The sequence below is a fragment of the Cloeon dipterum genome, chromosome X, assembly GCF_949628265.1.
Source record: "Cloeon dipterum chromosome X, ieCloDipt1.1, whole genome shotgun sequence".
In the NCBI taxonomy this organism is placed as follows: domain Eukaryota; kingdom Metazoa; phylum Arthropoda; class Insecta; order Ephemeroptera; family Baetidae; genus Cloeon; species Cloeon dipterum.
The window spans coordinates 3,750,256-3,777,162 of NC_088790.1; the positions used below are offsets into that span (position 1 = coordinate 3,750,256).

At 43.6% G+C, this 26,907-nt stretch overlaps 2 protein-coding genes across 8 annotated transcripts in view; one reads left to right on the plus strand and one right to left on the minus strand.

Moving 5' to 3' along the window:
- The window catches only part of Sema2a (Semaphorin 2a), a 300,390-nt gene that overhangs the window by 272,801 nt on the left and 682 nt on the right, over positions 1-26,907 (minus strand). The window lies entirely within an intron of this gene.
- Positions 9,622-21,614, plus strand: Rsph9 (Radial spoke head protein 9). 3 transcript variants are annotated; one of them, XM_065494855.1, is made up of 6 exons: positions 9,622-9,738; positions 20,486-20,664; positions 20,735-20,858; positions 20,980-21,121; positions 21,219-21,341; positions 21,395-21,614. In XM_065494855.1, the coding sequence occupies exons 1-6, from the start codon at positions 9,637-9,639 to the stop codon at positions 21,550-21,552; spliced, it is 828 nt and encodes a 275-aa protein (XP_065350927.1). In that variant the 5' UTR covers positions 9,622-9,636; the 3' UTR covers positions 21,553-21,614. The 3 variants fall into 3 exon arrangements, with proteins under 3 accessions (XP_065350927.1, XP_065350928.1, XP_065350929.1); XM_065494856.1 differs by lacking the exon at positions 9,622-9,738 and adding an exon at positions 20,321-20,419; XM_065494857.1 differs by lacking the exon at positions 9,622-9,738 and having other exon boundaries at positions 20,426-20,664.

Sequence of the window (26,907 nt, forward strand, 5' to 3'; positions counted from 1 at the left end):
ATGAGCTCATCGGGGTCCCCAAGCTGCCGCAGAGGAGCTTGGGACCAATCGTGGCCAACTTTTCGCCTCCCCGCAACGTGGTTTTTAATCCAAAAGCCTGACATTTGTCCCTAAATCAGCTGTAAGGGTGCGAAAACCAGGCGATAGCTCTATTCTAACATTTATAGTCATTTAATTGACCATAGTATGAGGTCCCGTTGCCTTTGACACTCATACGAATGCGAGAGGCAAGTCTTGAAATTAAAAAATGCAGTGTGTTTATATAGACGAACGCAATGAAGCTCACCTCCGAAATAGTCATTTACTGAGGGTGTATACGAGGTCGTAAATTCAGAGCCGCAGAGCCACACATGTCGTTGATTGGATGGAGTTTGTGTGTGTGTGTGTGTGTGCGCGCCATAGGCGAGCCGAAATTGTTGTCAAAGGGATGCAATATTGCTGTGTGCGGTGTGCGCCGAACAGAGGCGGCAACGCGGGCCAACAGGACTGATTGCTCGACCTGCAAATTCGGCGTATGTGCGAATTGATTGCATCCCAGCTGGACCAAAATGAAGCAACAATGGCCGCAACGGTGCGGTCGCTGTGTGTGTGAATTAATTATTGACCCTGAATCGGTCTGCAGTCAGACCAAATATTTGCCTTTTCGAGGACGGATCCTTTGGCAAAAAATAAAGTTCAAATGACGTGTATGAATTCCGCGCCGCCCTTTCAGCCGAATGTTTACCCTTTCTTTGTGCATTACGTATACAAATACCAACGCAACCGCCGCGCGCGGGGCGCAGTTTTATTATTTGGAGAGGAGCACGCGATGATGGCTTTTCAATTGGTCGGACAACGGCGCAGCAAATACAAACAAGCCGTGTTTGCGTTGCAAAAGCCCAACTTTGTTCTGCGGCCGCATGATTTTGCGATATTATTTACCACGGGCCCCGAATGGCGGATAATGAGCGGGTTACCGCACCGCAATGAGATTTCAGGCTGAAAATAAGTGGACCGGCGTCACACACTTACAATGTATTCGACGAATCCTTGAATCATCATGAATAAGTCATTTGGCTCCAAGGTGAATGCGTTTTTTGCCAATTAATGTCTCAATTGCCCACACCTTGCCCAAATAACAACCAAATCCGGCCCCACGCTCTCACAAAGTGTGTGTCACGCTTGATTAGCCGGCGTGCATTATTAAAGAAGTCTCGGTGCCGCGCTCCGCGCTCGACGCTCGACTCCAGGTGAATTTCGCTGCTTTCTTGCCTGTGCATGTGTACACGCTTCATGCTGGATTAGCCAGCAGCCGACGCCACTTGACTGGGTTAGCTCAAATTTCCGGCGCTCTCTTTGTTTCCGCTATGGTCCGCCATCATTTATCATTTCACCTTCCTTTGTAGCCTGGCCGCTTCGACGCACACCACGCCGACGTGCCACTGAATAATCACCCTAAGCAGGGTAACTTGAGCCAGGACGCTGCGCTAATTTTTGACACGCACACATATATCCAGTTTCTCATTTGACTGGAAACTTTGGTTAATTACAAGCAGAAATCATGCTTAGATTTTTTCGCGTGGGCGGCGATGCTCACAATCAGGTAAGGCTTTCATTAAGATCAAAAAGATTCGAAAGGGAGTATTGTGATTCGAGAGAGCTATCTATAAACATTCAGAAAAGAGCGCAGTGCACAAAGGAGCAGAGAAAACACGACAACAAGTTGCGATCAAAAGTTCTTGACTCGAGCGGCGGCGGAGTAAAAAAATCGGTGTAACATTGGACAGCTAGCGACACAAGACTCACTTTTGTGTAAAAGGCTGATTTCCATGAAATTAAATGAAATTTTCGACGGCAGCCGAATCGCGAATGAACGCGCAGCAACGCTTTTATTTCCAACAAAAAGGCTCGGCGACATTATTGAAAAAGTTTGGCAGCCGCACAGCGCTCCCGACGGCGGCATTGAAATTCAGGGCAGATTTCGAGACAAAGGAATTCAATAATAATACAGCAGCAACGAGTGTGCGTGTCGTTAAAAAGTAGCCTTAATTTTTTGTGTCGCGCCCGCCTCACCAAAATATATGTAAGCCACCAGTCCCATAGCGCTGCGAGTCGAGCGACGACAAAAACCGGCCGCGCTCTCCAACTTTTGGACACAATTGAATAAATTTTTAACGAGAGCCGAACCCAAAGGTGGCGCGTCGCTTCGATTTGGATCTTTTGTTGCTCGCTTTTTGTCTTTGGAGGCTGAATTGGGGGATTAAACGCGCAGCAGCAGCAGCAGCGGCGGCGGGCAGGCCATCTCGATTTGATAATCGGTGCGCGCTCCAAGGTCGATAAATCAAGCCGCGTTTTTTGAGGCGACGCTGACTAACCTGTCAGGTAGGTAGAGGCACACATGCGGCATTAAGTGGAGTGGACAGATGTCCACACAAACAAACCCGCGCGGCGCATGGGAAAACGATGAACGGAGTTAAGTGCTGCACTCCAAAAATGCAACCAGTTTATTATTGCCAGGGTTTGCGGTGCTTTCAGACAGTTCAGACGCACGTTCGCGTTACTCGCAAGAATGTGGTGCGGCTCGATATAATCACAGTTTTTGTTTCGCGCAATTATCCTGTCAACGCTGTATATGATTTGGCCCTTGGTTCGGAATAAGCGACACTGTATGTATAAAATCCGCTCCTTCGCTCTTAAATGTATTCAGTATACGAAACTCAGTACCACTTATTATTTCACGCAAGAACAGATTTCAGCATGTAATGCGTGTACAAGCGATATTCTCAGCTGGCGAGTGCAACAACAAGTTTTGCAAATATGGTGTCAACAGGGTTTATGAATAAAATATGAGTCTGGCCGGCACCAATTAGTTAATGGTCCAGATGACAATGGTGCTGAATGCGCTCTCTCGCTTATTTGCATCAGCTCGGCTCGCCGGCGTTCGCGTCGTTTGCACATTCTTTAGAATAAACGAATCCAGCAGTGCCGGCGCGGCGAATCGATTTTCAGCCGCTGATGAAAGAGTGAGAGAGCACAGCGTGGACTCTACTCGGATGGAAATGCATTATTTATTGATCGCGGGAGCAAAAATTGTGTGCAAAATCTGGTCATGCGAGCACTGGAATCATTTTTGACGGTGCCAATCAGTTCCTGAAGGGGATATTTGATTTAATATATCTACAGGGATGATTCCTTAGACTTTTAGCACCGGGTTTTTTGGTATTAAAAATACTAGATTTTTTAATGTGCGTGAAACCGAAATGTCGGACATGGCAGGCAAGAGTGCATACTGTTCCCCACTCATAGCGGGCGTGATGCGCAGCCATATTGTATTCCCTCGGCAACGCCCCCCTCTTCGGTGGCCGATTTAGGCTGTTTTGACGCCGAACATTTCGGTTTCACGCACATCAAAAAATTCGGCCAAGAAAACTAGTATTTTTTAATACCAAAAACTCGGTCCAAGGAATTATCCCTATTACTATGCTGGTTTTTGGTCTGCACAAGATCGCATACAACAAATCAAAGAGTTGAACGGTTCTCTGATTAGCCTAAGATCGAGACAGCAGCGCCACAGCAACAGCTAGTGGAACCGATTCAAGCTGCAAGGTATTATTACTTGTTCACCTGCCTTTTTGCTTTCGCTGGCTGTCACTGTGGCGCTGCTGTCTCCATCTTAGGCCAATTAGAGAGTTGTTCAGCTCTTTGATTTGTTGTATGCGATTTTGTGCGATCTTTTTGATATGCATGAAACCGAAATCTTTCTTCTCTGATTGGTCGCCAGCGTTCTAGTTTACAATATAGGTTCAGACCAAAAATCGCCTACGTGAGTTTGTACACGTTTCCGCCGATTTTCGGCACTTACAATTAGCGTCGTATTTTTGACCGAGGGATTCAGCTGCTTTAAAGAAAATTTGTACTAATCAAACAAGTCGACTGGAGAATACTGCTTGATTGAGAGTCAATCAAATCTTTTACCGCCATTCCTTCCGCAAATTGAGTCCATTTGAACCTCCACGTACATTCGCCAGTAAAGCAGCATGATCGCAGCAACATAAAATCAGATTTATGACTGCACACACACGATCGTTAGGCGGCTAACTCGGAGCGGGTCGATCGCCTGTTAACTCTTTCAAAAGAGAGATACAAAATCCGTTTGAATTGTGGTCGGGCGGCGCGCATTTCGGCTAATGATGACGAACGGGCCGACCAACCTTGCTGCGAGTGCACGTACCGCACGTGTACTCGCGTTGTGCGTGGTGGCCGGTGGCCGCCGCCAACTTCATAACTCCCCTGTAAAGTATACTTTTCCGCCGAGCGCGCGCAAAACTTCGTTCTGTCCATTATCCGAGGCAAACGCGCGCTGTTTTCGCTTCGCGTCACGTACTTTTCCCCAGCCGGCCGTTTTTAATGATGTGTGATGGAAACTGGACCGCAACTGCATTTTCCTTTTAGATTGCTATGTGTACACGTCCTCTACACTCTTGATGACATTTTGCACGGTTGTTTGCGCCAGTCTGGCGCTAAAGCGTGCTCGTTATATTGCCGGCGCGAGCGCACTAATCAAGTTACGCGCATTTTGTTTCCAAGTGGCGATAAATAATTTATCTCGTCAGCTGTGAAATATTGCTCGACCTGCTGTGAAATTCGATTCCTCTTTTGCAGCAGATTGCATCAGTGACTCAAATAAAAGAGAATTAATTGAGATACAAGTGAGAAAACTTTGGGACAGAAATGTTTATAACCACTGTTTCACCTTTTTAAAGTATGTAGAAGAGGCCAAAAATTAACAACTATAAAAAGTACGTCATTGAGTTTATTATTTGATAAATTGTATTATTTTACCGAATTTCTCGGTACGTCAATAACTTTTTAGCTTGATTTTAGATACTTCTAGTTGCGATCCAATTCAACGGTGTGCGAATTTTGAGGAAAAATCTCCTGAATTGTGGAATAAATCGAGATTTTACAGTAGGGAGACAGTTTTTAACTAGCATGCTAACTTTTAATTTATTTAAATCATTTCTGAAAAATTTAAACGGTAAAACCTGGGAAATTTAAGCTTTGGATAATATAGAAAAGGCAAAAAGATTTTTTTTTAAACTCATTTACTCTAACTATCATTTGAATATATCCCCTCGCTGTAATGAATTTAATTTTTGTTACTGAGGGGAAAGACTTTAATTCCTAAGATACTATTTTCGTTAAATATCAAGAAAATTTTTAAAAAAATGTTCATTGTGAATAATTTGCCCTGTAAAAAACTAAAAGAAACATTGTTCAAAACAAAATATGCGAATTCACCCATGTATATATTTAAAGGAAAACGGTTGAGTTAGTCAATATACCCAGATGCGGAGGCAAATATTTATCGACCCGCGGCGATACCCATTTGCCAGAATATTCCTGATATAACACATCAAAAGTCGCAACTGCGTATAATAATGTGAGCAAGTTTGCTCAGCAGTTTGCACACGCCAATCATATATTATGGAGGGTCGAACGTTGTTTACGTGGCGGGCCAAGCAAAACAATCGCAAGTAGCGAACCGCTCCAGCAGAAGTCTCGTTTGTCTAATTCAGTACATGTACACAGCATAAACGAGGAGCCAAACAGCGGCACGGACAAACAGGCCAAACGATTGCTCGGCGCGGTCCATTATCAATTCACACACATGCACCATTGCGAGCGGAGGGAGATCAGCCATCCAGCCAGCCAGCCACATATTATCCAGCAGCGGCCCGGACGTGTTGACTGAGGTTCGAGACCGTTCGTTGTTGGGAGCAAACTCAAGGTCTAATTAATTAGGCTCGAACACGATTACTCATTAGTTCGCCGGGGCTCACCTGGCTTTGCAGATAATTATGCACAAAGTGTTGTGCACAAACAGCCCACACGTTTAATGACTCGCGATGCAAAAGAAAAACGCTACGCCGATGATCCATACATAATTTATGCCGCATGACCCGAGGAGATCGTGATGAGTGTTGTTTTAATTTATTATAATCGCAATTACAGCGCCGAAATGTATGCAACACGCTGGTTCATTACGGCCTGCGATGCTTTTTGTCTGCTGCGGCCTTTATCTCGTCGTGTGCTGTTGTGTATGAAGTGTCTTTAATTAAATATTGGGTGAAAAAGAGACGCTGCATGCAGATAGGAATCTCTCTGCGCCTCTTTTGACTCTCCGGCCGGCCGGCACGCACCCCCGCCCAACAACCCGGCCGGGAAAGCGGCAGTCGATCGCTCTCACATTCTGCCCGCTTGGGTGTGGAATCATTTTTTTTTTCTTTTCGGAATAAATTTGTTTCCAGCTTTACGGCGCAAAAACTAGCTCTCTTCTTCGACAACTCGCACCAGACAAACAAAAAAGGCCGAGCGGTGCTTTGATTATTTCTCTCTTTTCTCTCAGTTGACAAAGGCGCTGTGTAAAAAGTTTGCCGCCTATTAATTGGATTTCCGTCGAGCGGGTTGAAAAACTTGAGTGCTTGCTCCCCGCTGGATTTATTATTTTCAATTGTGTTTGCTGCTTTTATTGGACTTCCGAGTGAAATCCCAATTATGAACTCCAACACAAAAGAAGACTTTGCTAACAAGTTTGCAAACTGAAGGATATTAATTAACTCAATATATACTTTATTCCCCTATTGGAACTCGATGTGCTTTGATTTGCCGGCGATTTGTGATCAAAGAGGAAAAAAGAGCATGGATATATATTCAACTTGCAAACTCCAAACTCAGGGAAAAAGTTGGTGCTGTGCTTGCAGGGTTGCATTTGCTTAATACCACCCAGTTTTTCCACCACTGCGGTTTTACCACTCAATTTCTACCAATTTCTTGCGCAAGAAATGAATCTTTTCAATTTTTCCTGTGAAAATCTAAAATTTGCGGTCGGATCAGTGGTCAAAATTTCCTCAACTGTGCAGATTTTTCATTCAAATTGCCATTGGCAATTTTTCAAGCCAAAGATCATGAGCAAATAATTAGAAAATTATTAAAAACTAACGTGCAAACATTGCCTGCAAGAAACTGGCAAATATTGAAAAATAAAAAAACAGTACCACTGCACATTTAAAATAATGAAGGTTTTGTTTTGCCACTCTGTGTGCTTGAATTCTTTGAAACATTACGGAAGTAATTTCTCTTTGTTTTACGCAAAAAATTTACAATCTCAGCCTTTTTGTCAGAGCTATAACAAAAAACTGATTTTAATTAATGAGTAGAAGTGCCCTTTTTGCTTCCCAATCAATTTTTCTGCATGAGCGTTTTCAATTCAGTGAATGTGTGTGCGAGAGATCGGACCACAAGCTGCTTTTTGTTTGCACTTTTAATCAGATCAGCGGAGCGGACCCAAACTTTTGTCCCGCTCGGCGGATCTGATAAAATAGCTGGCCGTCGAGCGCTCTGTTGGCAGTTGACACCATTTCGCGCGCGCGGTTTTAATTTAATTTTATCAGCGTCACCCTGGCGCTCTTTGTGTGTATTAAATTTAATGCGAGTATGTGCTGTGGACTTTCAATTCTTTTTATCAGCGCAACGAGCGGAAAATTGAATGAGGCACGCGGTCTCTGCGCGCGATTCTGACAAGCGCAGACCTTTTTAATATATTCAAAACTCCTCCGCGTTGTCCTTGTCTGCGAATAAAATGATGTTCAATTTGCGCCGAAATTGATTGCGCTTGTCTGCTGACTGATTACATTTTGCAACATTTTAACTCGAAACATTCAACACGTCGACGCACTTGTCAAAGACGTCGGCTTTTCAAATTAATTTGACAAAATCTTGATCTTCCTGGATAAACTGGAACAACCCACAAATGCCATTTATGTCAATAACGATTCCGACAAAAGCAGAAAAAAGGAGACTGCTGGGCGGCCCACGCGCCCAGGATATAATATCACATGTATGTATCTTGGTAATGGCAGCAGCGACAATGTGGCAGAAATGAAACCATTTTGCCGCTCGTCGAAGACCATGGTATATTTTCTCGGCTTTTTGCCTGCGTGAGTATATTTTTGGCGGGGCGGAAAATCGCTGCAGAGCACACCAGCCTCACTTTATATATCTCCGGCGAGGATCTAAATTAGAATCGATGATGCCTGCACGCTGCAGGGCGAATATTGCGTGTGGGCGCTGAAGCAACCCTTTGACGAGCGAAAACGCACGCCCCCTGCGCATCAGACGCATTCTTGGGTGAAGATAACTAAGGGGTAAAGTGGCGGATGCTGCCGCAGACGAGATGGATGCTTTGCCAATTTCGAAACACCCGCCATTCTTTTACGAGAGACAAGTCTCATTTCCGCGATTCTAACAGGCCGCGCCGTCTGCAGCCAAGCGAATCTTAAACTGTCTACCGAGCCACTATGAAAAAGGATCTCTCTCCGAAATCTCATCCGCTCAGGAGAAGGGTTGAGCGCGAGGACAGAAAGAGCTACGGTGTCGTAATTCAGGCAGCTGTTTTGCTGCTGATACCAACTCCTTTACAGCAGGCACAGCGGCGGTGCGGCGACAGCGCGCGCACGATCACTGCTTTTACTCTCGCTGCGATGCTGTAAGTAACCCCCGTCGCATTATGCAACCCCGACAGCATCGCTCCAAATCATATCAGCGGGTTAGGGGGTTGCTTTTCTCTCTTTCTTCCTCTCTCTCTCTCTCTCTCTCTCTCTCTCTCTCTCTCTCTCTCTCTCTCTCGTGTGTGTCGTCGGCTTTCTCTCTCTCTCTCTCTCATTTTGCCACCCTGGTGGTTGCCATGGAGACACTAACAATCTTCCGGTGCCTAAACATTGCCAATAAAATTACATTCAGTGTTTTTGATGCTGTGCGCTGTGTGTAACAATAATAACAGGCGTAGGGGTGCTCTCGAATGCACCCCTTATTTACCTTTGTTTCGCCGGCCGGCATATATATATAGTGTACAGTTACTGCTTTTTGACTGTGAGCAGAGCAGACCAGCCGGCTCACGCGTTATTATTATTGTTATACGTGTCATTCCGGCCAGGATATGCCACTCGTTCGTGCTCTGATATGCGTAACGAGATGGGCGAGGTGTGCTGATGCAACTCGCGTGAGCATCACCGGCGACAAATGGCTGCTGACTTTGACGGCTCTTCAAGCCCCATAAAACTGGGCTTTTCAACAGGTTTCCATGTCATGCCGGGCAAACGAATAAAAAATATCATAGCTGCCAGGCATGATTGACAGAACAGATATGAGTGTTCACAGAGTTTTATTTGCAGGGGAAAATGATTAAATTTTAAAGAAAAAATAAATAATTACCTGTTGAACTTATAAACCTTTACTCCACCCATTTGCAAGCAATAAAAAAGTAAAGTAAGAGTTAAACCGAGTAAATACTCCTCTTTAACAGCCTGCGCCGATAAGGTGTGTGCATCCAACGAGAGACCAATTAACCTGCGCTACAAAGCAGCTCGGTGCAATTATTTTAAAGTGGTCGTCTCGTTGCAGTTATCAAAGCGTGTTTGAGTGTGCGGCCGGTGTGCTAAGAAGTGCCGACTGAAAACAAAAGTCCCGCGGCAATAGAAGCAGCAGTTGCGCGCTGCACTTTATGGCATCGGCGAGCTCATTATTATTTGTTTTACGCAGCACGCCTGTCCACTCGAGATAATTTCAGCGGCACACAGCGTTTCACACCTCGACCGCATGATCTGCCTGCTGGTGGGATGCGCGCGACGTGTGAGCGTGTTTAATGCGCGGCCCGTGCACTTCATCACTCATTGCAGCCGACACAGTGAGGTTGAATTAGTAAGTAATTACCTGTCAATGCGCGACGTAATCCTTTTGCCGGTGTGCGCCTAGCTCCAGATAATGCTGAGTGCAAATGCGAATAAATAGTCCGCGAGTACATTGATTAGCCAGAGCTGTGTGTTGACGCGAGGGATGCTCAATAATGCACGGGACTCTGCTGAGCTGTATATCGCATGTGTGGCAAACAGTGGAAGCGGCCCATTAAATCCAACCAGCAGCAAACACACAGAGTTGCATTAAAAGGCATGCAAGACTGACTGCTTGACGCGTTGCGACATAAAACTTGTCTCAGTATCTGCGTTAATAACAGCCACTATAATTAATTAAAAATTAGAAGCTATAAAATTACTACATATCCCTGTTTGGTTTGTTTAGGTTAAGCGTAGGTTGCTCTGATAAATTCAGTCGAACCGTTATGGGCGTGTCGAAAGAACCCTTTAATTTTTGAACCCTTTAAATTTGACTCTAACCAAAAATTGAAAAACCGATTAATTAAGGGTTGTGAACTTTAGACAGTCGTCAATTTTTATTCTTTATCGTTGTGGGACAGTTAAATGAACACAAATCATGTAATTTAAAGCGTATTAAACCACACTTGAAGTCGTCTTAAACCGCCTAAATCTGCCAAAACTGTCTTAGAGTGATTACAAACCGTTTAATTTGTTTGTTTTTGCATAAAACGATCTTTGAGCATGATTTTACTTTTAAAAATAAATAATAAGCCTTGTTGCTTTGAATCATGACTAAGGTCCTGACAGAATTTTAGGCTATTTGAACGCTCTGGACCATATTTTTCGTAATTTATTAACGTTTTCAATATTTATATAAGAGATGGGCACAAATTGTTTCATTTTTGCCAAGATTGTAAGCACCAAATCTTGGGTTCTAACAGTCAGAACTGTAAAAACTACACACCATTCGACTGGTCTGGACCACCCCTAGATAGCTAAAGGGCGTTGAGGGTGATCAACCCTCATCCCCCTTCCACCACACGCATTGAAATATCGATGGAAATCGCATTGATTTCACTTTCAGCAAACTTGTTCACTGATCACAACTCTCTTTAAGCTAATTAAAATCTACCCCAAACTACCACCGTTTACCCTTATGAGAGGGTGGAAAGTTTAAAAATAAAAATAAATAGAAATTTAATTGCATGTTTACTAATAAATTTTAATTACGGATGTAGAAAAGAGGCAAATTGGGGTTAGTGGGCCATCATATCATTCCCAAAACCCATTGACCATCTAGGGGAGGTTGAGACGAGTCGAACGGTGTGCAGTTTTTGAAATTCTGATGGTTAGAACCCGAGATTTGGCGATGGAAAAGTTGTCAAAAAATGAACGTTTTAATTTTTGGTTAAGTTCCGAAGGTCTAATCATTGTGCTTAACTAGTTAGTTCAGCAAATCATCTTTATCTTACTAAGCTTTCAATATTTTTGTATTTAAAATGCAAATAAATCTCTATAATACATCTAAAAACGTACTCTAAAATAGAGAAGGTAAAATGTTTTCTTTGAAGAAAATATTTTAAGCAAACTACGCACTTTAAATAATTAAAAAATTCTTTCAAGCCATCTACAAATTGTCTAAAAATAACAGCTCCAATGATTAAGAATCCGGCAATCGGAAAGTAAATTATCTTCCATCGTGAAAACATCCCGCGAGAGCGACCCTAACGCAATACGAGACAACGCATGAGCTGTTTTCTTCTAACCTCCGTTGTTAAAGGGCGAAGAAATAGGTTACACGAACCAACCAAGACAAGCACGAAAGAATGCGTAAGAGTATCGCGGTGCCGGGTGACCGCCTGCCGTTGTGAAATGGACTTACAAGCCAGTGCAGTTGTACGTCTGCCGGGCGCCCGAGAGCTGCTCTCTCGGCCTGGCGACGAGTGTTTTGCCTTGCAGACACCGCGTAAATCGAGTCCAACAGGGATCAAGTGTGCAGAGGGCCCTAATTACGTGATGGCATTAAGGACAATAGACCGTCCTGGGAAATCAAAAGCGCGCACTACTCTCGGCGCCGCCCCGCGCGCGCTTCGTTTAATCTGCTCCAATGCACTGAGACGAGACGAGCGAGAGGGAAAACTGGCTGCAGACAAATCTGACGAGGAGGAAATTGAAACATCCCAAATTAAGGCAAACCCTTCCCAGGGAACTCGTCACAAACAATAGGCGCCGCGCGCGCGCTTGCTGTCTATTTACTCACTCGTCGCTCGCAAAAGACCTTGTTGGGCGCGATGAAAACAAAGGAGCGCGCGCTCAGCGGAAATCCAGCTGACGGGTAGAGAAGAATGCAAATCCTGCAGTTCTTACCTGCAACAGACGGGACAGAGAGAATGGAGAATTAGTTTTGTGCTTGGATTATGTCCTCTAAACGTATGTTCCAATTTTTAAATGCTTTCAAAGGACTAAATGTTTTTAGAAATTAGTCCAAAATATTTTTGTTTGCATGCTAATCAAGGTGCGAGCATAAATTATTGTCTCCTTATTGTAATATCACGATTTATTTCACAATTTAGGGAATTTTTCCTCCCAATTTCGAACATTGAATAGATTGCAACGAGAGGGATCGAAATCTGTTGCTAAATTTCACAAATAAACTACTAAAGTCAACAATGCTAAATATTCTTGATTGTACACAATTGGTCTGTATGATATTTTTTCTTTTGTAATTATTGCAATACAAATTCCTTGTAATTTACAGAGTCTTCATAGAAATGGCGAAACCCTCTTTGACAACACTGAGGATTGCTCCGAAAATAATTTGGACAGTCGTCGATATTCATGTCTGGCATTTATCTCTTTCTAGAAACACGTATCAGAGGTTGGAAGAGTGATTTATATAATTTGTTCCAATTCGGGTCTATTCAATCTGTTGCGTTGAATAGCATCGTTTGGTGGTGGAGGTGGTGGGCATATATAGTGATAAGTTTCCAAACAAGCCAGTTTGTTTGAGCGGTCGTGATTCACTCATCTTTTAACATTTAATGAGGCACGATTGAATAGGCTGATTATGGCATTTCTTTCATTTTGACCATGCAAAATAGGAGTGAAACCAGTGTTGCTTGATATATTGATTGAAAACCTCAATATACCCACACTCGGCGGCATGGGTGCTGCGGCTGGGTAAAAAAATTCACCGGCTGAATGCCCACTCCCGTTGGATGGCTGGCATGATTTAATTCTCGGGCGTCCTCCAGCGGAGCGAGCGCACTACCAAATATAAAATGAGAAAAATATCGACGGCAGAGTCGCTGGCTGGCTGGCTGGCTCCAAGCACACATGACAAACCTGCACCGCATGCAGGCAGATCAAATTCGCGAAATTCAATTTGCGCTCCCACGGCAAGGCGCACGTCCGAATTGGCACGCCAAATAAAATGAAAATAACGAGCCAACCTTGTTTGCCGCGCGCGAATCAAGAAAAGCAGCACGATCCGTTTTGATTTTTCGCCGGCAAACCGCGAGCCGTCGGGGGAGAAGGACCGGCGCAATGGCTAATTTGATTTCGGCTCGCTTGCTTGCGGTTTTCAAAACAAATAAAACTGCTGGCGTCACGTGCGCATAGACGGGTAAATCGCATTTTCGATTCCGTGCAGCAGCAGCAGCAGCAGAGGATTCCAGTCATCGGATAGTGCAGACCGCACCGAGAATGAGCCATGCTCATGTTCTATTCGGAGCGACACGTGACGAGGGTCGCAGAAATAAGGCCGCCCACCAGAGAAGCTTATCTTGACTGTGGACAGTTTGATTAAACTCTCAAAACTTTGGTCCTGACCAAAGCGGACAAATTAACAAGAAGAGCAAGATTTGGTTTCGCTGGCAGTTTAATTCAGCGGAATAAAGGCCCGAGGGCGGTATTCATTTGGCATGCAAAATTTTACAGCTCCACAGTTGCCCATTGCAAAAACATGAGAAGTAAAATTTTGCTCGCTCTAGGATTGCAAAAAATGCAGTGCAGTTGTAAAACCCGCTTTTTTCTATATTTTTTACCTGTTTCTTGCTGGCAATCTTTGCACCTCGGTTTTTTAATAATTTTCTAAAATTATTTGTTCACGACCTCGACTTCAAAAATTATCAGAGATAATTTGTGAGAGAAATTGAGGGAGAAAATGGTAATTTTAAAGAAAAAATTTGCTCTGTAGATAAAATTTTGATCACTCCGACCGCAAATTTTAGATTTTCATTGGGAAAAAATAGAAAAATTCATTCCTTGCATTTTTTACGCAATAAATTGGTAAAATTTTGTCATATTTTTCAATCAATTTTAAGATCATCTTAATCAACCTAAAAAGATTTTATTTCTGCATATTTATACTCATTTGATCACTGAAATTACTTTCCTCTAAGGTCTGAACCCGCAACAGAACTTGCTAGCTCGCCTGTTCTCTATGTTCTAGCTCTTTGTGAGTGGGACGAAATGCATTGTACGTTTTCCTCGGCTCACCCGGGGCTTTGCACGCGCGGCGGCCGTGGATATGTGTAAAGTTGTATGTACGCGCGGCGACCGCAGCAGCGACGGCTGCAGCTGACACTCACCCTGGCCTGCCTATGGCCGGCCAGGCCGCAAACCGTATATATACGAGCGAGAACAACTAACTGGAGATGCAAATGTAAGTGATATCGCGTGTCAGGCAAGTGCTGCTGGCTTGTATGTTTCTGCTCGCCAACCAACGGACCGACTGGCCCCGGACGGACGGCCGTGTCCCACCCACCATCGTGCTGCTGCTGCTGCCGCTGCGGTCGCGTAGCCAATATAGATAATCCACCACCGCAAAGTTAATTTTCGCCCTTGCGAGTGAGATATGCACGCAGCCATTCGCACCCCGGCGTCTGACGCGGCTTGCCTACTAAAGGGGGCAGCCGGAAAGTGGCCTAACGCAGAATGGGTCCTGTAGGGAGAGATATCAGAGAGTGTATCCAAAAAATCATTGCCGTCGCAAATTTAAAAAGGTTGTACAGTCGGAATCATGATGGGTCTGGTCTCTTTTCTTCGTTTTTTGAGCCGTTTTAGCATTCCTAGCCCTCAGGATGCATAGGGTTGTACGTACGCTAAAGGAACCTATTTATCGTGGTCTGTCTTGCATAAAGTTTCCTAATTGCCTTCTGAATTTTCTTATCCTGCCAAAGAGATGTTTCAAGCGTCTTTCCCTCCCTATCATCATTCCCTGTCTTCCTTTGACCATGTCACTGTATAAAAATTAAAGATCAGCTGTGACGAAGTTTCTGAGAACACCAATCGATTCTTGAGGGTCAAATTAGGTGAGGTGGATATTTTTTCCGTTCAGCGCGAAAAATAGTTCTACTTGTGCTGCGCACGTCGCGCTGCACTTTTTGGTCGGAAAAAAATTAACTTCACCTATTTCGATTCTCAAGAGTCGATTGGTGTGCTCAGAAACTTCGTCAAAGACGGTCTTTAAATGAATTAAAGCTCACTAAGGAAAACCCAAACATTTGAGTGTGAAAGGGCACCGTGGAATGATGCCAGGGAATTATTTGCGCAGTGTGTGCACCCATAGGTCAACAGTCACGAATACTTCTTATTATAGTTCTCTCTTCTTCTCTGACTTCCTGCTTTTTGCATCTGAGCCGTGCCAAGTGTTAGGACACTTTCCGAAATGGTAACCAGGTTTCAGGGGATTTACTACTGCTGCTGCTGTTGCTGCGAATCCAACTTGCGGTGTCGCAAAATATATTTTTCCTGCCTCTGCGTGAATTTGAAAAGGCCGAAAGAGCCTTGTTATTTGTCGCATAAATAGCGACCCTGTGTGTCATGAATTACGCAAGGTCGGTTATATATTTAACGAAGTGCCAGCCGCCTATTTATACGTATGTCGATATCACGATTTAAAGAGTGTAAAAAAAAATAAAAAAGAGGGCTGATCGTACGAGCGGGTCGCGAATATAAATTTAATCCAGGGTATCGGCTGCTTTCGCCGAACGCAAGATTTATCCGAGCAGATCTAATTCGAGCCAACACATCCAAGGTAAAACATATCGAGGCGGAGTTTCCATCTCTTTCTCTCTCTCTCCCGCTGATAAATAAGCGCAGACACACACACAGTCAGACCAGCAAACTCGGAATATTTCGGCACACCGGCCGTCTCTCATATTTCAGGACTTTTGTTGCCTGTCGCGCAGGCACAAAAACGTACTCGCCATGAAAAATTGATTGGACGCCGCGATACCAAAATATTTTCATTGCAGTCACATAAAGTGTCTCAAGTCTCTGACAATTTTTCAAAACGAAATTATTACTTCAGCCTTCAATAAAATTTTGGTAGTCGTCGAGGGAACATAAATTCGAAAGAATAATTTTGTTAATTAAGAGCAGAGCTCTCTGGTGTAAAATAAAACGTAATTTCAGGCCGAGAGGAAAGGGACCGCACTGTTTTTACTTTCATCTGGCAAACAAACTGATATTTGCACTGGCGAATGAGAACGTCTCGCGTCTCACGGGCGAGCCGCTGTAGCGTGATTTATATTTGCACGCTCCATTCCAGCAAGAAGGGTTGCATACAACAATGGCAGCAGGTACAGCGTACACAGCTTTCGCCGGGGTGGAATTTCCAGGAGAGGGGTGCCCGCGCCCCGATTGTTTATTGCTCACGTTTTCACTGCATGCGGTTTCTGGGGACACGGTGCTGCGCTGCCTGTTGTTTTGGATGCAGTGCACCTTGGAGATTTTCCGTTGTTTGCTATGTCTGCTTGGCATGCCGCGATGGGGATGATGTGGTACAGGTAAGCTGATGGAATCTGAGCAGGGAGGGTTCATATCTCATCATTCAATTAGCAGTTGGGGTTAGAATGGAGCACTGCTTTATTGCGGGTTGTGTTTATTAAGTTCGGGGGCACAGCTCAATTTATTTAATCAGCAACTTGATTGAAAATGTATTACAACCAGTTTATATGGTAAATAATTTAAAGACGTTAGAATCGCAGAGCATGAGTCAAACTGAATTCTCGTATGGGAAATCATTTTTGATCAGGGCAGCAGTTGCAGCCGTCAGAAAGGTATACATGGAATTGCTCTTTCTTGAATTTTCGTGTTTGAATAAAAAGCTAAAGGGCCAATAAACTATCAACAGCGCGTTATTTAATTTTTTCCTTTCAGAATTTGGCCTGCTATCCATCCTTAGTAAATCAGCGCAGACCTTAAAAGCTATTTGACAATTTAAATTTCAAGCAAATTCCCTGCGTGTGTATTTCTTTTGATTGATCAAGTGGAAAACTTTCAGTCGCCAAATTCGCTTAATTGGAGTAGACTATTCAGCTGGCTTTTATGCCGGCAAAGCGATCAAAAATGGCAGCAGCTAATGCGTTTTAGAGATTCGGTTCAGATTGAGTGAGCAGCACTGCGAGAGTATGATTCACGCAGCTTGAAATAAGAGATCTTTTCGCTCCATACGCGAACTCCGCGGCAGGCGCATTGCCATTTTTTCGTTCCTTTTGCGTTTGCTCGCTCAGCGCGATAATAAGCTCTCCTCGGACAAAAAGGACGCTGGCAGGATCCCGTCGGCGCGGAAAATTAATTCGCACATTTTCGCGCAGACACGCGCAATAGATTTGAATAATAAAAATGATATCCCGCCGTCTCTCGCGCTCGCTCTTTCCAGCATACGCGATATTTATTCAACGACACCCACTCGAGCCACTCGAGAGAGCAGTTTTTCTATTCGCAATTCATTCCCAACTGGCTGAGTGTCGGGCCGGGGCCCATATGCGCGCGCTCTCGACGCGCGCAATGATATGAAATACATATGTACCGCCGGGGAACATTTAATTAAAACATAAATCAATCTCTCAGTCAGCCCGCATGTGGGTTCCGTGAAATGAGGAATGACGCATGTGTAGAGATTTGCACACAACTTTGTTAGCACATTGTATGTGTGGATGATTAAGAGTTAAGAGAATTAAAAATTAATTTTAGACCGCACTTCAAGTGTAATAATGAAAATAGTATTCATCAGACTAAAATTTTGCTTTTTATCAATGTGTTTTGAATCATTTTAAAAATACAGGGAAATTATAGATTCTCACAAGTTTACTTTGCTAGTCAATAGGTTTTTTAATGTTTATTGAAAACCAGCTAATCGATATTTTAATAAGGATTTTAGCTAAAAAAAAATCGGTTAAATTTTGCGAATTTCTCGCACTTTGCATCACATGCCACACCTCCTGTTTTAATTTTCCCGGGAACAATGTCTCCGTTCAAAATTCCCGGGTGTTCTCATTGTCAGTTAAAAACTACACAATTTTCCCGCACTTAATGACACATTCCACACCTCTTATTTTAATATTTCTGCGGGATCCACACCCTCATTTCAACATTCCTGCGAGTTACACCCTCTTCCAGTGGTCAGTGTTAACAGAGAATCCGGTGGACGATTTTAAAAATTGCAAAACAAAAAAAACTCATTAATTTCAACGGTCAACTCGTGGAATTGCTTTGATTTATCGTTTATAATGGAGGGGAAACAAGCGAATATTTCACTCATGGCACTTTGGCAAAATAATTAAAATGCTGAACGTTTACAAACCAATTATTCTCCTCAAACAGATTATTCTGTGCTCGATTATTTTGACCATAAAAAATTATTTATGCATATCCCTTAATTTTTAATTCATACTTTGAAAAATATAATTAATGTTGTTAAATTTTTAATCAATTGCTGCGCGAAGCTGATTCAAAAATAAATATTTTTTGTTATTCTTCGGCTCATAACCAACGAGATGTGCTGAGAAAAGGTTCAAAATAAAAAGAATGAATATATTCCATTATCCAAAAGGAAAATTGCCCTTGGTGAAGGTGGAATGAGAGTATAGTGTGTCTAGCACGATGTTTACGCACACACTCACAGCGTATATAGCAATAAATAATGCGCTCGCGTCTTTATTAAAACGGCCAAACCACATGATGAGGAATAAAGTATTAAAAATCAGCGGGAGTGGCGGCCGAAAGAGGAATTCGTCCGCCCTGCGCGAGCTGCTTTTCGCAGATTTATGGTCGGCCGCAGGAAGAGAGGGTGTGAACACACACGAGAGAATGTGTTGTTGCTCAGTCAGAGATTTAAAATGTTTTTGATAGCGAGGGGATCGCTGCCTTTTTATTTTATTAATAGCCAGGACGGTTGCAAGCAAGAGCAACACCCCCTTGAAATGAAAAGTGCATGTCGGCGGGCGATTATTATTTGGTCATATATGCTGCACGCTTTTTGCGATAGCCGCGCTTTTTGAAGCGAGGCCCGGCACGCTCATTTTTCATTTTTATAACGCGGCTCCACTTTTCGTTCCGTTCACAAAGTTTTGCGATAAATTTTAAACGGCCCCCGGCTATCGTCTGTTCCGTGAGAGCTCACCGATTATATGAAAAATGTACCGACGCGCGCGTTAGAATTAAATTTCTACAAACAAAAAGCTGGCTGATTTTCAGTTTATGATCGACACTCGCAAATCGTGTCTGCATGGCTCTCGCACACAAAAGGAATCATCAAGTGCTTGGCCAAAAGGCGAGGAACTCGTAATTTGTGCTGTAACTGAATTAGTCACGCCGCTGTCTCGGCTGATTGTTATTTTAGCGTCGGTTCGTGTTGTTTGGGGGGCACATCAGCACATCGTGCACAATACTAATAATTCGCCAGGGCTATTAGTGCGGCCATAAATTAATGATATTGTGCCATACAGAGCCGCCGGGGCCTCCCATAAGCCCATTACGTGACCAGGTGGCATTAGCTAAGCGCGCCCAAAGTCGCTTCCCCTCATTTTTGCCATCCTTCGGCTAATCCATTTGAGACCGGGTCCGGCGCAGAGCGGGGGGGCCGGGAGGGCCACTTCCATACCACCGACGTGGCGATAAACATTTTTCACCGGCCTGCCCGAATTTATGCGTGCTGCTTGTGCCAGCCAGCCAGCCAACCGCACTTTTAATTGATTTTTCGTTCCATTTTCTCCACGCACGAGATCGGCGTGCCAAGCATAAATTCGTGAAAGTGCCCACTGCCCAAGACCACAGTGGCAAGGGGACAGGTATAAACAACTTGAAAGAAGGTGCAGATTACGAGTGAAAATGGGTAGTAATTATTTGAATCTTGCAGAGGAGTAGAAATGATCGTTAAAAAATTAAAGTTGATCAATACAGGGTGACAGTTGAAAATTATTAGATTTTTTGGATGCAAAATAAGCTAAAAAAAAATTGTTTTACAATTTGCTTTAGTCGAAAAAATATACCTTGCTCCAGTAAAAATTCAAATTAAAAAATTTTCTCTAAAATTTCCAGCGCTTGAGCAAATTTTCTTGGCAGATTTTGATTTTTCTCGTCAAGATCTGTCCAACAGGGAAACTCTTTGTTGTGATATTATAAAATAGGATTTAAAATAAGGAAACAGTCCTCACCATTTGAAAAGCATGCAACCTTAGCAGCCACTTTTCTAAAAAAATTTACAGTGTTACTTAATTAGGTCAATTTTTATTTGAACTGAATCCTAAGGGACGAGTTCATTAATTGGCAACAAGCATTTTCTAGGATTTTGCAGTATCAATCCTCCTTAAAATAAAACGATTAAAAGACTGTCATATTAAAATAAAAAATGGATGGCTTTTTGGTTAATTTTTTACAATCACTCCTTATTGTTGGAACTTCAAGAGCGGTTGTTATCCTCAAGAAATGCAATCCAGGTCAATTGTTGCAAATTGTATCTAGGAAAAATGGACAGCTTCCAATCAGACACGATCTTTCTCCAGGGCGAATTTCTCAGCTCAGAGCAAAAAATCCTGATATGCTCGTCTATAAAAACGCTGCGGGACGAGAACAAACTAAAGGTGCTCAAATTCTGGGGACGGATCAGCGGCATCGTCAACGACTACTTCCTCCTCCAAGGGTTCACCTCTGACTGCTTCAGGAACGTTAAGTACTTCTACAGGTACGTGCCGCGCGAAACTAGTTTCGACTTTATTAGAGACAGTGATGTTGCACAAACGGCAAATCCGCAGCCACGATCTGATTGACTGGGTCAGGTTGCCCAGGGTCGAGCCAGAGGCCCTGCGGCTCTTGGACGACTGCACCTCCTTGTTCACCGGCATTCCCAGCCACGTCTTTACCTTCATGTCCCCATTGGTAAGAAAGATAGTTGCAATTTTTTTTCTCACGACCACTCCTCTCAAAAGGCATTTATATATTTTTTGTGCAATCATTTCGCCCTCCTCCCTTGTAAGCTCTACACTTGTTTTCGTTTTAGGACCAACAAGAAGTTCGGCTGAAAGAGGAGGACCGGCTGACCGCGGCGGTGGTTGTCATAAACAACGAAATGTCCATTATCCCTCGCAGCGCCTTTTTGATTGGATCATACAACCAAACCATGAAAAACAAAATGTTCAAAGGTGATGCGGGCTCCCTCTTTTTTTCTGATTCCCGTCGTCCAACCACGAATTTAATCTTGCAATTCCCTTTGTGCTCGCTCACTCGCCCTCGAAACAGGCCTGCCGTTTGACAAGTCGGCCGACCAAAATTCCTACGTCCACTTTGAGGACCTGCGCGGCTCCAAGGTGATGTTCCCCCTGCTCGACTCCACCAACACCATCGAGACCGATTTTCCTCCAGGTGAAGATATTATTGTATACACAAATCAATTTTTAACTTGTCGATTATTGCAGCCTGGAAGCTGCAACACGAGCAGGAGGGCCAGGTGGCTGTGGTCAGGAGCCAGTTGTGGCCCGGACTGACCTTCCACCACCAAGTTGACTCGCCGGTTTACGGCTGGACTTACTTTGGCGACGGCAGACGCAACTGGGACATCTGTTACATGATCTGATTAACTTGTTTGAAAGGCGGCCCTGTTTGCGTTGCACTCCAAATAAACCCCGTTCACATTCGCATCGAAACTTTCATTTGAATTGCGTGTGGGTGGCGCGGCGGCGGCGGCGGCGGCGGCGACACAAGATGTGCGTGCAGTAACGTGTGTGCGCGTTTCCCTGGGAAAGAATAATATTGACTTTTGTCAAGAGAGAATGAGAGAGCCACACTGAAGAATGAAGAATAGGATCGGGCGTCTTCTATTTGTACAGATTCGTTCCGGGACGACTTCTCAAGCAGCCTGCATAATTAATTTTTCATTAGAGGTGAAATCTTTTCAGCCTCGTCTATAGAAGCTATTAAAAAAATTTTGTTTATTTATTCGAATTTATTTGAATGTTGGTGCGTTACGAAACAGCTGGTGTTTATAATAAAATGCGATAAGTAAATAAATGTTTTTATACAACTCAGGCGCTCCCAATAACTCATTATTGCGAAATTCCAGTGAAGATCTTAACTAATTGCTACCATGGAGAACACTAAAGTTGATTGCCTGCTTTGCTAATGACAGCGAAAGGGCTCGTCTTTGCGTCTTTGGCAACACTCGTAATGTAATGACTGCTAATAACGTGTGCGAGTTTGTATGTGCACATGCCGGTGTTTGAGTTTTGCTTCTCCAGCAGCGGTGGCACTTCTTCCCGGCGCTCTAATCTGCCGGAGTATGTATGTAGTGCTCGCGGATAATGTCATTAGCGTTCGATAAACAAAAAGAGCAGCCGCGCGCGCCGGCATTTCATTTGTGCTGCGAGAGAGCAACCAGCAAGCAAGCAAGCAGCCCTCTCGGAAGGAAAAACACCTACTAATAGAACTTCTAGTCCTCGTTAATTACGAGCGCAGTGTGTGTATTTGGAAATGCGAGCATGCGGAGCTCAATCCGACTGATAAATTAATTAGGAGCCTCCTTGATTCAGCGTAATTTCCCCCTTTCCCTTTTCTGCTGGCGTCGTCGGAATCTGCTCGCGGGATGGGGTGAATTTAAATTGTATGAAAATGAGCCTCGCGGATGCTTCACACACTTCACAAGGCTCCCTGCACCACACGTGTCTGGATAGTACATACATATTTCTGGCACCAATTCACTTGATGTATGTAAATTTTATATTTTATCGATTCTGAGAATTCGTGTCAATGTGTAAACGAATTTCGTTTTGTAGTTCCCAAAATGTGAGTGTGATACGGAATTTTAATATGTCAGATTGGTGCTGGAATTGTCACAAACAGCACTTTTCAAATTGAAATATTGGAAATTTTATTTATATAGGTATCATCAACGAGATTTAAGGCGGCGGCTGTCAGGATCGGCTTAGCCGAATTTTTTACCCGGCGGCTGACAATATTTTAAACGTGAAACGTGAAGTTGGATAGTGCTGAACGGCCCGAAGGCCTGGAAGCCATTTTTACTCTTGCTCTTTTTGATTTTTGCCCCTTTTTCACCGGCGGCTGCACACTTGACCCAAAATTTACCGGCTGGTGCGGCTGGCTGAGACCTCTAATTTTATTGGATCTTGCGAAAAGGCCAACGCATCATGGGGGCTTTATCTTAATTATGTAAAATGTGCAATCATTATTTATTGTTTAAAAAATTTGGATTCGAAATAACTTTGGTTCTGCAAAAACGACAAGTATTGATCGATTTGCTAACGAATCACATCGACAGTTTTCCCGGCGGCGAGCCCAGCAGACGGAGGGCGTCGAGGAAAGAGACCGAGCAAGCCAACCAATATTCCGTGTCCTGTGTGTTTGATGTCAAAACACATTAAAAGGCGATTTGAAAATATTTTTCCAAGCAGCGTGACTGCGCGTTTCCCTTTATTTGCCAACGACGGCGAGTGAGCAGAGCATGAGCAGGCGGGCGGCCTTTCTTTCCGACCGACTCTATCCTCTCTTTTCGCAAATTAAAAGTATACATTCACCGGCGCAGGAGCTGCCGGCGTACTTTGAATAATTGCGAGAGTGAGTGACGAGCCTTAATGAAGATGAAAACCGCCGGCCGACGCGCGCGTGAGCCTCGTTGTTATGTATTGTTTCGTGAGGCCAGGTTCACGCGAAACGCAGATTAATGCCGGCAAATTTGTCACTTGATGGGCTCTATATGTGTGGCAGCTAATACGGCCGGCACGGTTTTCACACTCGTTTGTCCACACTTTCGTGTAATGGATTTGCCGGCGGTCAATTTGGCTAGTTTAGCACCAGGCTGTTTGAGCAGTTGGCCGCAATCTCCACCTAATGACCATATGCCAGCCTGACAAACGGCACAAAGCGTAATGGATCGAGTCTCGCATGTGTTGTCTAAATTCAATTCTCTTAAAATATTGTACTCTCGACAAAAAAATGTATATATCCGTGTCAGGAGATTAATTTTGAAAAATCAGCAGAATGCCCGGGGCATCAAAAGTGAGTTACCGCGCCGCCCGCATATTTTCGGGATTGATTCGTCCAAATCAATAACTCATTACGCTAATATCCTCTCGCCAGCCGGTGTGATTGACAGCGACAGAAATTCCGATGACTACGCAAAGCTGCTCTTTTCCGGGCAATTCGCTGGAAAAAAAAATCGGAGACCGCGTTTGCAGTTTTATCGTGGTGCTCAGAGCAGAATGTTGATGGCATTACTTTTGATCACGAACCAATTTTCAGCAGCAAATTTCGTTCATTTGATTTCTTTTTGATTAGAGAAAGATTAACAAAAGTCAGCAGACTTTGACAGCATTCCTTTCATAAAAAAGAAATGTTTGTTTCAAATTTGGCTTGGAGATTAAGAGGTCATGGATTAATTTGCAAAATAAACATTTCATTATTCAGAAGGGAAAAGAAGTCCCTTAAGACTCCAAGTTCGGGCAATTCCGGCTACGGTCTGGCTAAATAAGGATTTCCTCCAAAGAGAGAGAACTACAAATAAAACACAAACACAACAGTCCATGCTCCCCAACTTCGATCGCTACAGAATATCTGACGATTTTCAGCAAACGGGGTGAATCGCGGTGAGAAACTTGGCAAGCCGACAGAAAATTAGCTGGAGCAGCAAGCAAATCTAATTTGGAAGAAACGCGGCACTGAAGGAGAACAAAAAAAGGAAAACAATCAGCAGCGGGCAGGACAATTGAGTCAGAAGGGCCGGACGAGATTCTCCGGCTATTTTTTGCAACAACGGAGCGCGGGCAATATTTCACCCTAATGCCGCCCGCTGGATGTACTAATTCCTTCTGGTTGAGTTGTTTTGTTATCTCGACTCGCCAGCCCAGAACAAACAGATGGTTCTCGGGCCTAGCCCGCCCGTCTAATAAATTAATTTTTGCCCTCTTTTTTGCGCCCTTGCTGCATTTCTCAGGGTGCGAATACGGTCGGGGGCCGGGACTCCTTTCGCTCACCCGACAATCGATTTCCTTCCCTCTCCGGCGCGTCCTCTTAGGGGCTGCGACAGATAAAAGGGCTACAAATCTCGTTTATCTCGACGAATACATCGCAATAGAATTTACTTCTTTCTCCTTCGCCACTCTGAACGTTGCAGGATTTTATAATTAAACCGCGCTGCACACTCGGCCTGCGCTGCCGGGGAAAGGTGAACATAAGCGAAAATTGACCCTCCCTCCCTCCCTGCGCTTTTCCACTCCGGCTGCGATCGACGGCCGGCTTTTGTGAGAGCGGGAAAACGGGAAGCAAAGCGCACGGCTGCCCTTTCACAAGTTTCCTTGGCCAGAAATCGAAAACGAGGCTTTTGGCCTTAAGTTTATTACGCTATCTGACAGGGTGGCTGTGCTACTTTTCCTTCTGATAACTGCAAAAGAGCCCCTATATATAGGATGGTCTTTCCCCAGCTTGGCAGAACAAAAATTTCGAAGGATATATCATTCTAGGGAAAAAAATTTCATTTCACCAATACCACTTACATTTCTTCAGAATTCATTGATATGAAATATTGGTTTGAAAAAATGCAACAACACGAAGAACTGACATCTTCAAAGTTACACTACTATTTATTCTGTAAAGAGGTCCTGCTCGAGAGTTCAACATTATTCCAACAAGAACTACTTAGGTTACAAACGATTAAATAATGCCAAAATTTCAGTGTCTAGGATAGCATTTATGGCGCCAAATTTGAACTTAAAATGGTTGAAAACCTGTAAAATGACACCAAACTCGATAATTTAGGAAATTTTTCATGTTTTGACACCAGGGTCACGTCAGGGTCGTACCCTGAAGATTGGAAATGACCACAAATGGTCCAATTTAGTTACCTTCAGTGTGCTCAAGAAAGTTAAGACACGAAAAAATTTTTTTCGAGGGTCAGCATGCTTTGAGCCGGTTTTCATCTAACTTAAAATTCAAATTGTAGCCAAAATATAACGATTGCACCAATGAAACTTGTAAAATTTGAGCAGAATTTCAAGGGCTCGGAACTTTGAAATAATCAAAGGGTCAACTAGAAAAATCAAATTTTCTTAAAAAATGTTGCGAAAGGTGAGCTTGATCTTTGACCTGCGACATTTTACTAATTCAGATTGGATAGTTGCTAAGTTTCAAGATGTTGATAGTTAAATTTCACCTTTCATTTTCTGTGTTTTTTACGAAGCCAAAATTTCGGGAATTTCCCCTTCTCTAATTGTAAGCAACTACTATTAGTAAAATCTCGTCCAATTGGACCATAAAATTCGCCTGGAACAGTTCAATAAATAAAAAAAATACCAGAGCCAATAAAGCAGCTACAATAAAAACCAATTTTTGTTCCATTTTCCCGAATAAACAGAGGCTTCATGGTACTATTTTAACTAAACCTGTATATAAAATTTAGAGGCAAATAAACCAACTTTGCCATATGTTCACATGAAAACTCTGAATGTAAACGCCCTTGAGTGGAGAAACAACCAATATCATGATTATTGGCATGCAGCGAAAGCAACAACAAAGGAGAATACCACACACTGGTCGTGCTGCTTGCATCATTACGGCCATTACATATTATATAGTATGTGTGATGCGACGATTACTTTGCGTGTACGCAGCTATGGCTTAACCTCGACCTCTGCTGCTTGGCGATTTCATTAAGCCGGGGGTGAAAAATGTGCGCAGGGGCGAAAAGTGGGTGTGAGCGGTAATAAGACGACATGCTAAATGACGGGGGTGCTACATGACTAGCTTTTGTTCTCACCCCCTGCTTATGTACAGAGCAGCCGAGCTTTTATTTCAGCCTGCGCGAGAATTATTATGAACTCAAAAGTGTTTGACACCCGCACGACTTTCACTTAGTTTTTTTCAGAGGGTGGCGAGTAAATCAAAAGCATCACACCCCCAAGGACTGACTTTCTAGGGGGTTTAT

Excerpts from the sequence above, each read along its gene's own strand:
- Rsph9 (XM_065494855.1), top strand. The coding sequence starts at position 9,637 with ATGATCTGCCTGCTGGTGGGATGCGCGCGACGTGTGAGCGTGTTTAAT. Across the intron at positions 20,859-20,979 it reads TTACCTTCATGTCCCCATTG|GACCAACAAGAAGTTCGGCT; the intron begins GTAAGAAAGATA and ends TTTTCGTTTTAG. Across the intron at positions 21,342-21,394 it reads CGAGACCGATTTTCCTCCAG|CCTGGAAGCTGCAACACGAG; the intron begins GTGAAGATATTA and ends CGATTATTGCAG.